At 50.6% G+C, this 14,269-nt stretch overlaps 6 protein-coding genes across 6 annotated transcripts; 4 read left to right on the forward strand and 2 right to left on the reverse strand.

The window, feature by feature from the left end:
• Positions 1-305: 305 nt before the first annotated feature.
• N7489_009203 (glycylpeptide N-tetradecanoyltransferase swoF) lies at positions 306-2,009 on the forward strand (the record flags this gene model as incomplete). The annotated part of the gene is made up of 4 exons (XM_056714953.1): positions 306-387; positions 468-909; positions 968-1,751; positions 1,812-2,009. The coding sequence occupies 4 exons, from the start codon at positions 306-308 to the stop codon at positions 2,007-2,009; spliced, it is 1,506 nt and encodes a 501-aa protein (XP_056562575.1).
• A 657-nt stretch (positions 2,010-2,666) lies between these two features.
• Positions 2,667-3,452, forward strand: N7489_009204 (MBL fold metallo-hydrolase; the record flags this gene model as incomplete). Its single annotated transcript, XM_056714954.1, has 1 exon — positions 2,667-3,452. The coding sequence occupies one exon, from the start codon at positions 2,667-2,669 to the stop codon at positions 3,450-3,452; it is 786 nt and encodes a 261-aa protein (XP_056562576.1).
• A 385-nt stretch (positions 3,453-3,837) lies between these two features.
• On the reverse strand, positions 3,838-5,530 carry N7489_009205 (uncharacterized protein; the record flags this gene model as incomplete). Its single annotated transcript, XM_056714955.1, has 3 exons — positions 3,838-4,961; positions 5,025-5,333; positions 5,386-5,530. The coding sequence occupies 3 exons, from the start codon at positions 5,528-5,530 to the stop codon at positions 3,838-3,840; spliced, it is 1,578 nt and encodes a 525-aa protein (XP_056562577.1).
• A 1,669-nt stretch (positions 5,531-7,199) lies between these two features.
• On the forward strand, positions 7,200-7,460 carry N7489_009206 (uncharacterized protein; the record flags this gene model as incomplete). Its single annotated transcript, XM_056714956.1, has 1 exon — positions 7,200-7,460. The coding sequence occupies one exon, from the start codon at positions 7,200-7,202 to the stop codon at positions 7,458-7,460; it is 261 nt and encodes an 86-aa protein (XP_056562578.1).
• Positions 7,461-8,891: 1,431 nt separating this feature from the next.
• Positions 8,892-10,978, forward strand: N7489_009207 (uncharacterized protein; the record flags this gene model as incomplete). Its single annotated transcript, XM_056714957.1, has 2 exons — positions 8,892-8,934; positions 9,093-10,978. The coding sequence occupies 2 exons, from the start codon at positions 8,892-8,894 to the stop codon at positions 10,976-10,978; spliced, it is 1,929 nt and encodes a 642-aa protein (XP_056562579.1).
• A 776-nt stretch (positions 10,979-11,754) lies between these two features.
• Positions 11,755-14,098, reverse strand: N7489_009208 (uncharacterized protein; the record flags this gene model as incomplete). The annotated part of the gene is made up of 2 exons (XM_056714958.1): positions 11,755-13,795; positions 13,860-14,098. 2 exons carry the CDS (start codon positions 14,096-14,098, stop codon positions 11,755-11,757), a joined length of 2,280 nt encoding a protein of 759 aa, XP_056562580.1.
• Between the last annotated feature and the right edge of the window lie 171 nt (positions 14,099-14,269).

The following is a 14,269-nucleotide window of genomic DNA, read 5'->3' on the forward strand; positions in this document are numbered from 1 at the left end:
ATGTGAATGCCGAGGTTCCTGATGTATGCCCTAAGGGTTTATCATTGAACAGGGGTCTTTACTCTTCACAGTGGAGCACTAAGTACTCCGTGCAAGGTGAAACGTGTCCATAATGAATACATAGCCAATAACTATTTCCCTCATAAATAACAAGCATAGCGAGTTGTGTTGAGACCGCCCCAATATCGTAGTATTATTATTAAGTCAAACTGCCCGCAGAATCCCCCCCCACCAGAGATCCGCGGCGCGGCGTTTGAAACGTGGGGCCCGATCCAATTCCTTCTTCCACAACACCCCAACGCATCATGTCCGATTCCAGCGATAAAAAGGGAAAGGCTCCCAAGCGCAATGAAGATGAGTCTGGGGCTCCATCCGACTCGGGCAATGGTAGGCCCCTCTATTCAGCCTTCCACATGCCCCCATGACCCTAGCCCGCAGACGCGCAGCTGCTGACATTCGAATTCCAGAAGCAGGAAAGAAGCTTCCCGCGAAGTTCGCTTCTTTACTCCTCGAACAAAACCCAGCCCTGAAAAGCGAGCTAGCTACGATGGACAAGGACAAGGCTGCGGCTCTACTGCACAACATGGACCTCTCACAGATGCTGACTGGACTGGCGGTGGGAGGGAAGAACCAGAAGGATATGGCCTCGTACAAGTTTTGGCAGACACAGCCAGTGCCTGCGTTTGAGGATGCTGGAAAGGAGCAGATTACCCAGGGACCTATCAAGATCATCGACCCAGAGAAGGTCTCCAAGACCCCCGATGCGCTCATTGAGGGATTCGAGTGGTGTACTCTTGACCTGACGAACGAGGAGGAACTGAAAGAGCTATACGAGCTTCTTAACAAGCATTACGTCGAGGATGATAACGCCATGTTCCGTTTCAATTATTCGGAATCCTTCCTTCACTGGTAGGGTTGAGTTTTGGACTTATGTACTTATTTCAGAATGCTAATGCTGCATACATAGGGCCCTGATGTCACCCGGATGGAAGAAGGAATGGCATGTTGGAGTGCGCGCCACCAAGTCGCGCAAGCTGGTTGCATCCATTTGCGGCGTCCCGACTGAACTCCGCGTCCGCGGCGAGCGCCTCAAGGTGACGGAGATCAACTTCCTGTGTATCCACAAGAAGCTCCGCTCCAAGCGCCTGACTCCTGTTTTGATCAAGGAGATTACTCGTCGCTGCTACCTCAGGGGTATCTACCAGGCCATTTATACTGGCGGTATAATCCTGCCCACACCCGTCAGCTCTTGCCGATACTACCACCGCTCTCTGGATTGGTTGAAGCTCTACGACGTTGGCTTCTCGCCTCTGCCTCACGGCTCGACCAAGGCCCGCCAAGTCACTAGGAATCATCTCCCTAGCGAGACATCGACCCCCGGCCTGCGGCCCATGGAATCCAAGGACATCGATGCCGTCTATGATCTGCTGGAGCGATACATGCGGCGCTTCGATATGAACCAGGCCTTTACACGCGAGGAAATCGACCACTGGCTGGTGTATAAGAAGCAGCCCGGCAAGGACCAGGTTGTCTGGTCATACGTTGCTGAAGACCCGGAAACCCACAAGATCACCGACTTTGTCTCGTTCTACAATCTCGAGTCTACCGTGATCGACAACCCCAAGCACGATGCCGTCCACGCCGCATACCTGTACTACTACGCGACCGAGACCGCGTTCTCTGATGACAAGAAGGCTTTCAAGGCGCGCTTGCAGCTCTTGATCAACGACGCCCTGATTTGCGCAAAGCAGGTATGTTGCAATGTGTTGTATCTCATTATACATGCTAATCATCTTTCTTGCTCACTCTAGGCCCGCTTCGACGTCTTTAATGCTCTCACTTCGCATGACAACCCACTCTTCCTCGAGGATCTCAAGTTTGGTGCCGGCGATGGCCAACTCCACTTCTACCTATATAACTACCGCGCTGCACCTATCGGTGGTGGGATTAACGAGAAAAACTTGCCCGATGAGTCGAAGATGGGCGGTGTTGGTATCGTCATGCTATAGGCTTGACGTTTTGGCTAGTAAATCTAACGTCGGATACCCCGAAAACGAATTCTGTTCCCTGTACTTTGCTAGCGATAAAAAAAGAAGATGAAAATGAAAAAATCAACTTTATATACGAGGCTGTAACAGGAATACTGGAAGTAATCGAGGTATTTCCGGTGCTGCTTTTGAACTACGATGTGAGTACTCTGCTCAAACTGAGGCATGTGCTCTTCCTAATGTGTTCCATGCCAGATACAAATTGTCAACCCGGAGAACTACAAAACTGAGAATGCTTGGTTCTTCAAGCAGACGGGACTACAAGCAGTGATTCGCAGGCGGACGGAAATGGAGAGAGGTTCCAGTAGCAAGGAACAAGGACCACCCCACTCTCCCACCCGTCTTGAATATTCCCCCTTCATCATCGACTGTCGATGTGCGAGTGATCGACCCGTAAGGCCCTACCTCGTCATATCCATGGGAACCAATTAACCTAATAATTGCAGAGGAACACTCCTTGACCTACGACCTGATCTATTCTGGCAACCCGAACTGCCAGGCCTCAAAAAGGTGACAGCGCCAACTTACTGCTTCTTAATCTCGGCCGGCACTCGCCATGTTCTATTTGACTTAGGAGTCCGACAGGACTGGGAAAGCCTTCCGCCATCCGTTGTAGCCATGATCAAATCACAGACAACCATCCAAAGCCCGCGCAACATCTCGGAAATTCTGGACTCTGACACATCGTCCCTGGGCGTCCGCAGCACAGACATCGAAGCCATCATCTGGTCGCATGCCCATTTCGACCATATCGGCGACCCGTCAACTTTCCCACTGTCTACCGAGCTCTTCGTGGGTCCTGGAATCCGGGACACCCACTGGCCTGGATTCCCAACTAACCCGGACGCGATTAATCTCAACTCGGACAACCAAGATCGCAAGGTGCGGGAAATCTCCTTCGAAAAGACAGAAAAGGGAGCCATCAAGATTGGCTCGTTCGACGCGCTGGACTATTTCGGCGATGGATCTTTCTATGTTTTAAACGCTGCAGGCCATTCCATTGGTCATATAGGCGCCCTCGCGCGGGTTACCACCTCGCCGGACTCGTTCGTATTCATGGGTGGAGATTCCTGCCACCATGCTGGTGTACTTCGACCTTCAAAATATCTTCCTTGTCCATCTCACTCTTGTCACATTCCGCTTTCGTCCGAATCGGAATCTGTCTTCACCTTGTCGCCTGTGCTTCCTTCTGATTACGACGCGGCCTTGAAGACAGTCGGCAACATCAAAGAGCTCGATGCATACGACGATGTGTTTGTGATTCTTGCTCATGATAGTACTTTGAAAGGAAATGTGGATTTTTATCCTTTGACTATCAATGATTGGAAGGCAAAGGGGTACGGCAAGAAGACGAAGTGGCTGTTTTACAAAGAGCTTGAAGATGCTATGGAAGGGAACAAGTAGAAATATACTTGAATTTTGAATTTCATAAAACTATCCCTTTTGCAGAGAATTCTCAAGGAGCTCTCCCTACCCCCTGAATCATGTATAATCACCAGATTCTATTGCAGGCATGTATTATATTATTACCCGCGTCCTGAAAGTTGCCAGGGACATTCTTATCAAATAATGTATTTTATCTCATACCTGACTGATGTGGATGTCTATCCGCCCAGCTTCCCGGTTCTAGCTTTGGCTTAGGAGGTCTTAGCTTTTCAAAATCCTTATCAAGAACTTGCTCCTGTCAGATTATCAAGAAATATATGTGAGTGTATTGACTAGCTTTTGGTCTGATGTACTAGCTGGAAGGAACTCTAGACAACATGCGACGAAAACAGAGACCCCGCATTCAAGAGTACAACTTCTTCTCGTGGGTGTGCAAGCCGTGGACATTACCCTCAGTCTGCGCGCTCGCGCTTCTCATCTCAAAGCGAACTGTACCATTGTTCACCCCATCACGCAACGCATCAAGGTTCTGGACACCAATATCCTGGAGAGAATGCTGCACACCAGCAACAAGGTAAGGGACATACTGGGTGATAGAGCCACGATCAATAACGGAGCCCGCAACACCCTGCGCAACCTTGACCTTATCATTCTCAGAGAAGTACCGGGAAGCACCGGCGTTATTGCCAGCGCCGCTCTTGCTCTTGTCCTCCATAACTGCAATACTGCCCATACCACGGAAAGCCTTGACCAACTGTCCTTCACTGCTCATAAAGTACTCGCCAGGAGACTCGGTGGTGCCAGCAAGCAGACTTCCCATCATAACTGCTGAGGCACCTAGCGCAAGTCCCTTAACGATATGGCCCAGGTTCTGGACACCACCGTCGGCAATAGTGGGAACACCGAAGCGCGCGGCGAAGGCAGACACACTACGCACGGCTGCAGCCTGAGGACGACCAGCGGCCATGACTTCCTGCGTGATACACGCGGAGCCACTACCCATACCAATGCGCAGACCGTCTGCACCAGCAGCGATTAACGCCGCGGCTTGCTCGCGGGTAACAATGTTACCGCCGATAACGTCAATATCGGGGAAGGTCTGCTTGATGTATTTGATCATAGCAATTTGGAAGATGCTATGGCCCTGGCTGCTATCCACGACGACAATATCTAGACCGGCATCGACGAGCTTCTCGAGACGGACCTTATCCGCGTCGTGGGTGCTGATAGCCGCGGCGCAGAGTAGCTGCTTAGATGGAAGCTTTGATGCAAGAGGGTAATGAATGTTCTTCATCAAGTCACTCCGGGAGAGTAGGGAGATTAGGGATCCATCCTTATCCACAATTGGCAGTTTACCCTTCTTCGAACTCCGGAGGACTTCGTTGGCTTCGGCGAGAGTTGTGCCTGCCGGTGCGGTGACAAGGTCTGTCGCCATAACAGCCGTGACTGGATCCTCGTGGTTCTTGTGGAACTGGATGTCTCGGCTGGTGACGATTCCGAGAAGCTTCGAGAGGAGGGTTCCCTTTTCTATAAACGAAACCAGGTAAGGATCACTAAACGAAAGAAACACTAAGGAGAGATCCAACTAACCGGTCACCGGGAACCCGCCGAATCCCCATTTAGTCTTAAGTTCCTTTGCCTCTCCGACTGTCGTCTCCGGAGATAGAACGATAGGATCCTGGATGAAGCCATTTTCATAGCGTTTCACCTTCCTCACCATCTCAGCCTGCTCGTCTGGTGGGCAGTTATTGTGGATAACACCCAGACCTCCCAGGAGAGCCATATGGATGGCCATGCTGTGTTCGGTCACAGTGTCCATGGGAGAAGACAGTAGAGGGGCCTTGATGGTGAACCGCCGGGTTACTTTGGTTTCCAACGAAACATCCGATGCCGGGAAGGCTGTTCGTACGATTAGAGAGAACGACCCATGAAATAGTATTCATTGCCTTACTGATAGAACCGGGCAAAATCAGGAAGTCGTTGTAGGTCAAGGCTCCATGACTATCCGAGTCGAGAAGAGTGTCGACGTGGAGGCCATCTCCAGGATACTCCTTGAGCACTTCTAAAGCCTTGGTATAATCCAGAACTTCGACCATAATGCTGGTTTAAAAAAAAGATAATAAGGAAAAAAAAAAAAAAAAAACCAAATAGGTAATGGGAATGGGGGGGGGTGATTCCCAAAGGAAGTCAGAGGGGCAGGGGAGGGGTGGCCTTTTAACATAACTCCAGCAGGGGTACGTTTAGCGAAAGGCCTTTCGTTTTCTTTCTTTTGATGATCTACGCCCCACAATGGCCGGTTTAATCCATGGGTTGTCTCAATGTTTTTACGTACGGAGTACAGACTTCTCCGTAATGAACCCGTTCTAAGTTTTGGATATTGTTACAGGCTCAAACTTGGGTATATCACGCTAGCAGGGGGTAGAGAACTGACCAATCAATGCGAAACCAAGGGTATTAATAGATTGTCGGTGTAGAGCCGCACGCGACTTGAGAGAAAAACGTCAACCTTGGAAGACAAGCCTTACCGGGCTCAGCACTAATGGGTGCAAAGTTCTATCGTCTGTACTTTACTATTCGCCCAACGCTAGAAGAACGCCGAATATCTACAAGTGCTGAAATTCATCACCAAAATACGAGCCCATCGGTCTCCCGGGTTCCAAGAATGACTTTATTAATGGAAATCAAGATCTTCTGAGGCAAATGTCTGGTCCACGGGGGTCCACACCTCTCGAGGTGGAGACCGGCTTAGGAGGATGTGCGGCTGCCCGCGCACGGGCAGCCGCCGGCCCCACAGAACCGAAAATTTAAATGCGCTAACCTTACCAAGGTTGGAGCCTAGATTTGCCGATTCGGGCTTTTATCTCTTATAATCTCCGTGGAGTCTGATTTCAACGCAGAGAATATGGGAGAAAGGTGTACACAATATCATGTTAAACTTGGAAGATGACCTATTATATTTGTAGCGGCCTCGGGCGACACCAATGCGTCCCACTTCCTGCCTTGAACGGAAATCTGGTCCCTCGATGTATAGTCCACGCTAGGTGGAACCTGGGGGCTGTCCATGCATGTCTTTGGTCTGCCTCGCTGCTTCTGCCATGATGCCTAGCACCTTTCAAGTTTCTGCAATTTTGACAATGCGACTGGGGTTTAAATTGCCAGAGGTTTCGCAACATTTTATGTCTGCCCTTTTTAGCGTGCATGTATGTAATTTCCATCCAAGTGGGCCATGTATGCTGTATGTACATGTATATATTGGGGGCGGTAATACGGTGTTAGGCGGGTGACTGGTGCTGGGTCACCCGCCCCAATCCTATTCCAGTAAATTTCCGTTGAATTTGGGTCGGATGGAACATTGCAGAGCGAGACCAATCGAAATCCAACCTCGCCCTACCGACAACTACAGGCTATCATACACCGCTTAAGAGACCTAGCGAGTGTTGTACGGAATAGTACGCCAAGACGGCTGATATAGAGCGTATCCAGTGTTAGAAGCTAGCACGCCAAGCACGTCGAGGCCATCTGGCTCCGATTCCCATAAAGCATTGAATTTCAGGCCATCAATAGTCACTTCGACCGTGGCGTTGGAGCCTAACAGGGCGGGAAAGAAGATCTTGTCCTAAAATACTGTAGAGGCGTGGTATATACCCTCATCGTCCTGTCTAACCTGCTCTCATCTGCCCAAAAGCAACCGGCAAAGCATCAAGACGCCGTGAACCGGCAATATCGTCCTGGCAGACATGGGCCTTCTCTCCCCTGCCGCGGGTAATGCTTGGATATCTTTTGCGGAATGATTTCACCACTGGAAATGGCGATGCGGATGACACGCACCAAAATGACTATGGATACGCAAAGACGGCATCTATTTGGTACGACGCAATTACCGATGCCTATGCCGATGGTCTCATTCCCGACCCAGGACTTACAGGCTCCTCAGTGGGAAGCAGAACTTGTGAAAAGTCTTACTGCAATGGTATCTACGCTGGTGGCCTTACCCAGCGTGGCAGCGGGGAGGACGACGGGATTTAATACCACCCAAGCCGGAGAATGGGTGTTCTCTTTTGGGTCATTTGGTCACGAGGACTTTAATAAAAAGGCGTTCTTTGGCCGTATATATAGCCAAGAGAAAGACTATCTTGTCTAGGACGATGTCAAGGTATATGTCTGGGAAGACAAAGGGGGCTCAAAGATATAGGAGGACCCCTTATTTTGGGCCGTTAAAAACGAGTGCAAGCCAAGGGGTGTTCATTTCTGTTCGATGATCCCATCCCCCATGCATGGATGCCTGGTTTTTCAGACTGAGTCTTTCTTGTTTGCTCTTTGTGGCCTTTATAAAAGGCCTTTCTTTGGCTAGATTGAATGTAGAGCTTCTTCTTGATTTTCCCTGTTGCTCAGTTTCGTAGTGGCCTTAACAATTTCATTGATATTAACGGCGAGGGTATGCATAAGATTGTTCAGTCAGTTACAGAAAGCTAGGTCACAGATGATGATCTGGATGATTTTGTCTGCATCTGTACAGATGGCACGGCTTATGCCAGCGTTAACAATGGTGGTGGATCCGACACAGATGCCCCAACATCCACCTCGCTTGGAAAATGGAAGAATAGTGAAAGTGCTCAGGCAAATGTTGTTTTGAGCCCGATAATTTTCACTGGCGGAGAGCTGACTAGGAAAGGAGGGTTTCCGAATCCTTGAGCTCCTACTTTACGTGGTTATTCTTTCTCTACATCCAAAGCATTAGAGTTGAGCAACTTAATTTTCGATACCGCAATAATGCAAGTTTTCGATTCCTTCAATGGGCTTTAGAGCGATATGTTTGGTCTTACTTTCCGCATTTCTGCTGAGAACTTAGAACTTAGTGCCTCCTGCTGAAAACCCTTAGGTTTCGATGTGGTTCTAGATTGGTTAGGAAGTGAGTCACGAGGCTATGTAGTCAACTGGCGCCTTGGCAAAACCACAAAGATCAAATGCCATCACGCTAGGTGCAAAATAGAGTAGTAAGCTTAGTATGGGGATGGTAGAAGAGAACGAAAAGTCCGAAGGGATGTATTGCAGACAAATGATAGTGCCCAGGTGGTGAACCGGATGATAAGATATCAGAAATGGCCACGTGATCTACCAACTAAGTATCAGGTGATATAGGCCTGGTCATGTGGTCATTCAGGACAGCGCCTCCATTATGTAAAAGTGCGTCGGTTACGTAATATATACTAACGGTTTTCGGTCTCAGGCATAAAACTTATGCCTCAGGCAACTCCCTGACGTCGTCATGGAATCTCGCTCTTTATCTTGACTTGCTACTGTTTGTTGATGCAGCATTTCTAGTGTTGTATTGACCACCCTGAGCCACTTCATGCCTCGTCTGTTCCTCTTCTTCCAACTTTTCACTTGATCCCAGCTCTTGAGCACTGCGACGGGACGCAGCCCAGCAGTGGGGTCATCCCCGCATCAACCACAACAATGGGTGCAGGCCAGTCGAATGAACATGGTGCATCATCCCCAGGTAAGTTCTATCTGTTGTGACCGTCATTGTGTTTAGGAGGCACATGGATGTCGTACTCTCTTGGTCGAACGTAATTGACAATATTATGGCCTCGATTTTGACATGGGGATCTCTCCGTCTTGTCAATAACAATTGTATCTGACCACATGCATAAACAGAGTTGTTGAGCTCCGTGCTCGCCGAGCGATTTGCAGCAAAATGCTTTACGCCATTAGAGCTCACGCATTTCAAAGACAACTTCTTCTCTCGGGCGTTAGAGCAGGGAGGCCTGCGGTACTGGAATGAGAAAGTCTTGTCAGACTTCCTGGGCATCCCAGATGGAATCTGTACCTCTTCTCCCAAGCAGCCGTTAGATGCAGGACCTGTGATTTTTCGCATGGTCTCTTATCTGGGCGCTTTTCCATTCCAAAACACGCTCGCACCCAGCGTGTTGACATTTGAGGCTATGGTTAAGGTTGTTGTGCTCTTGACTGAGCGCTACGGGAAAGCGCTGAAGCGGGGAGACAAGGATAGGATCAAGTTACTCTTTGGTAGTCTGGCTGATGTGGGGAGGAAGATCCCCGCGGAGTCCAACAAAGAATCTACCACTGAGGACTCCGAAACTTTGGTTGGACATTCCCATGCGCCGGGCTTCTCCGTAGATGAACCGGCCAACGATGAGTACGATGAAGACGAGGATGATGACCTTGCCCTTGCAGCACTGGAGTCCCTTGATGCGATCGAAGTATTCAAACACGATCACCGTGTTGACAAGACCGTTTATGAGACCCGGATTTCTATCGATACGTTCCGCCGGTTGCTTATGCTACTACTTGTCATTGCACCACTGAAGCCACTGGAGTCTTTGAAGGCATACACAACTGGACTGGATGCTCGGCGTATGGAATCGGTCAAGAAAGAAGCAGACAGTATTATTGCAGCCTTTACACCTGAAGAAAGCGATGGTGGGATATCTTACAAGGCTTTTGCCCGAACGATCTCATTGTCTCTGCCATATCTGTTCGATCCGCTGACTGCCCTTTTCGAGCACATGCTTTTCAGCAAAAATCTGAACCTATCTCAACGCAGCTATAAGGGTCCAGCCACAGAGACCGAACAGGAGGAGAGTGAGAATGAGGAGAACGAGAACAAGGGACCTCCTTCACCACCACCGGCCTCACTTACACTCCCAGGAAGTTTCGAGTCGGCCATCTTAAATCCAACACTCACCTCGCATCTTTCATTCTTCCTCCCATCCACATCATCCGATATCAATATCCTCCGAAGTAGCGTCAAACTACATCCCGTCTTCTCCACAGCCGCCCACGGGTCTTCCTTAACATATTTCTCCCACCACGTCCTTACCTGGCAATCCGCCACTCTCCTCATCCTGCAAGGGTCTCTAGCAGACTCAGCCAGCGAAGAGTTGATAACACTAGGCGCCTACATTCCCCAACCGTGGAAAACATCCACATCGACCTCAAGCTTATCTTCAAAAACATCCGACCTCCTCCCCTGTCTCTTCCAACTATCCCCAAAACACCTCTTCCTCCCAGGCAACCCTTCTTCATCCGCAAAGAAGCCCAATAACCCAACAGCCTATTTCTCAAGCAACACGGGCATCGCAATCGGCTGCCAAATTCCCGCCCCGTCCCGCACACACCAGACATCCCCGACACCACACGGAGCAGGCAGTCTCATTATCGACTCGAACATAGAAACAGCCGAGTTTTACGCTGCGCCCGTGGGACACGACGGCGTCTTCCTACCTGCTGCCAATGCATCCCTCGAAGACCCGCCGACAAAGCTCAAGCTCGATCTGTATACCCTGGAGATCTGGGGTATAGTCCCAGATCCGGAGGCATCATTCTCCGCAGACCCGAACTTGAGTCCTGTGGAGATGCAGCGTGCAAAGTGGGAATTCGAGGCAAGGGAGGCTGAGCGCCGTCGTAATATCAATATCAAGGCTGGGGCTGGGGATTCGGCCGCCGAGAGTGCGAGATGGCTTTTGGAGACGGCCGGTATTATTGGGGATGACGCGAGATATGTCGGCGGGAGAGGTTAAGGGGGGGTTGCTTTGTTGTCTATGTATTTAATGAGCAAGCGTTGGTTTGAGGGATGGACCTGTGGTATAGTTTTTGCCACTTGGTGTCACTAATGTTCAGATTGGGGCGAGGTTACCATCTTAATTACCTGTTCAGCAGGCATGAATTTTTCGAGCCAACCATAGCTCGCAGCATGTTAAGCGGCATCTTTCCATGCAATCTACGTAGTGCCGTATTCTAAGCGTAGAAGTAGGAAACGTGGGAGTTGGAGCTAGCGCCATCCATGGATGTATCTCCCTTGGGGCGATTCTAATATGTACATGTAGGGTAAGCCTGATATTCATCCCACACAATCCTAGATCTCCTCTAATTCACGATCAATTTCCTCAGTCAAGATGTTAAGGGAACATTGCTGGCGGTGATGGTCACTTTTGGACCTCGGCAAGTTTTGTCTGCAATAGCAGCAGATCAAACGTGGAAATACGGCGGCATCGGCTATTCATTATCGTACATTCAACAACTGCCGCAAGAACAACGCTATATATATATTGTACAAACGTCAACCTAGGGGCATCACCAAGGTTCAGAGTTCCATATAAATCCGATCTGTTTGGCACTGTCCGCTGCGCCCGGGCCCTTATTGTTCTCAACTGCTAGTACTCAGCGGTTGACAGATGGATGCTGTATGCTGTATAGTGACTCGATCTTTCAGCCGACCTATGTGTGGTGCCAATCAGCCACTGAACATAAGGATCCATGAACCTTTGGACGCCCCTATAAGCATACAAACCTATCATCACGCTTTCAACGGCGGGAGTCCGTTCGGTGCATCATAGAAATCCTTGAGATCTTCTTCATCCTCCTCGAATTCGAAGCCAGAATTCTCGGCCTCGGATTCCTCGCCTGCGAGCTGAACACGGGAAAGACGACTGCGAGTTCCGACATTGCTGGAAGAAGCAGGTGTCCCGTCCTTCTCAAAGGATTCAGAGGCCGCATCGCGAGGCAGCCGCATGGCCAGGTAGCCATCAGGCGCACGTTCAGCGCGGTCCATGATATCATTCATATATTTGCGAACCTCGTCGGCAGGCTTGACGACTCGGGCTAAAGGCTCGAGGATTTTGGCATTGGCGGCATGGATGCGGAAAGTGACCGGTTGCCAGTATTCCTTGAGGTTTGCATCACTCGCAGGAGTCCCTGGAGGCCCGGGAGTTACGGGATCTGTTTGGTCGGTGGGTTCCTGCTTCTGCGGTGTCGCCGTTGTAGGCGTGGCTGGCTGGCTGGGGGCTGGGCTATCGGCTGGTAATTTTCCCTTGTCGGTTTTGACTTTCGGTTCACCCTTTTTAGTTTTCGATGCCCCCTTGCCTTTGCCTTTGGAGTTGGCTTCTGTGGCGGTCTCCAGGGGGAAGGGCGTGTTTGGAGCAACTTTCCGGACTACCAAAAATGAGGCGATGACCGTGTTCTCGGCTGGGAGCCATTCCAGGATAGTGTACTCAGGGAAAAGATAGCGGTCACCCGAACCGGCATGACCTGAGGTACTGCTTCCATATGGAGTTAAGGGAGACGTGAATTCGAACACCACAGACTTGTAGTTTATGGGCGCAGAACCAAGTGGGGAGACGTAAGGGATTGAAGGCGGGCGGGGGAATGGAACAGGAGGACCATATTGAGGCGGTCGAGACTGAAGTGGAGGTTGTGACCCATAAGAAGGTTGTTGGTGGGGTGCATACGGTGGCCCCGGTCGTGCTCCTGGCTGTTGAGCGCTGGCTAGCGGTGTCGGGTTTGCCACAGGAGTCTGCTGCTGAGATGCGGAAGCAGGGGCTGGGGTGCTTGAAGCACCAGGAGTCGCTGATTGGGCCGGTACTACTGGCCGCCCTGCTTCGGACGGTGCAGGCCGGGGACCGCTGTGCTCTGTGCCTGATTGCTCTTCCTTGATTGTGCCTGACCCTGTGGCGCTCTCGGGAGGTTTAGGAGTCTGACTCGGCGGGGCCTGCGCAGGGGTCTGAGGCTGTGCCTCCGTCTTGACAGGTGACTGCTTGGACCCTTTGGAAGGGGTCTGCGACGTTGGTGGGGATTTCTCCAGCGATACTGACTTCGTCCCACTATCTTGTTGTTTCTGAGTCTGAGTTTGCGATGTAGGGGTTGGCTGTTGTGCAAGTGGTTGTCCTGCTGAAGATTGTTGCCGTTGTTCTTGCTGCTCTCTTGATTTGATGATTGCGTTGAGTTCATCGATGTGTGCTTGGAAAGCCCGGAGCTGCTCCTGGGATGCTTGACTTGAGGCAACCACACGCATCAAGGCCTTCAGTTCAGGGTCTGCAGCTGCCCTCGTGGCCAGCATTTGAATCACAGGATCTGGACTGGGCTTGGCAGGCTGGCCCTTTTGCCCTTGCGGTGGCTTTTGCCCTCCTTGGGGAGATAATGCATTTCCTTGATTCGGGCCACGAGCTTGTTGGGGCGAAGGGTGGCTGCCGGTATACCCAGGACGACCCGGAGGAGCAGGAGAATACTGCGCAGGTCGTTGTTGATTGGATGGAGTGGGATAGGGCCGGTATTGTTGGAAGTTATTAGGATGGCCATAGTGAACCATCGGCCGTTGCGGGGGTGCGTATTGGAGTGCCGGAGGCGCACTGGGATCTTTGACAATGTAAATCATGGCATCAAAGAAATGGGGACCTATGGTGACATCGCAGGGCCCGATTTTCGTCATAGTGTCCTTTGATGGGTTGTTCTTCTCGATCTGTTCTCGTTTCGTCTTCTTCGGCTTCGTGTAGTATCGAACAAGGATGCCATCGCTCAGCCACTTTTTCTTCGATCGTTCAAGTGAATAGAGGAGAACTGCACTGTTGGGATAAGACGGAAAATGTCAGTCATGCAACACCACCAGTCGGGGGAGCGATGTCAAACCTTTCGGCGATCGACTGGTACTCATTTTCCGGCAAGGAAAGTGGCTGTCGCGTGCGGACAATAGGCAATGGATCTCCATCCTTAACCTTTGTCGGTAGAGGGGCGTCAACTAGTTCCGGCGATGGAACACGGGGAGTTGGTGCCTTTTTCTTGTGAGACTGCGGCGTAGCTTCGGAGACACGTCTTTTCGCTGCAGATTCGCGCCGGTCACGCGCCGGAAGCTTGCGCTTTTCAGCCATGGTCAATACAATGATATAATCACGATACCCGCGATGGAAGTATAAGAAACATCCTATAGTGAAAGGTTGGAGGGGGAATGGAGAGAGGGAAGGGAGAAATGGGAGAGACGCGATAACGCGCCGCTTATCAGCGCCGTCTCTTCAATTTCCAAGATTGTCCGCTCACCTTGG

Source organism: Penicillium chrysogenum (assembly GCF_028827035.1).
Source record: "Penicillium chrysogenum strain IBT 35668 chromosome Unknown utg000005l_segment0_segment0, whole genome shotgun sequence".
NCBI lineage: Eukaryota > Fungi > Ascomycota > Eurotiomycetes > Eurotiales > Aspergillaceae > Penicillium > Penicillium chrysogenum.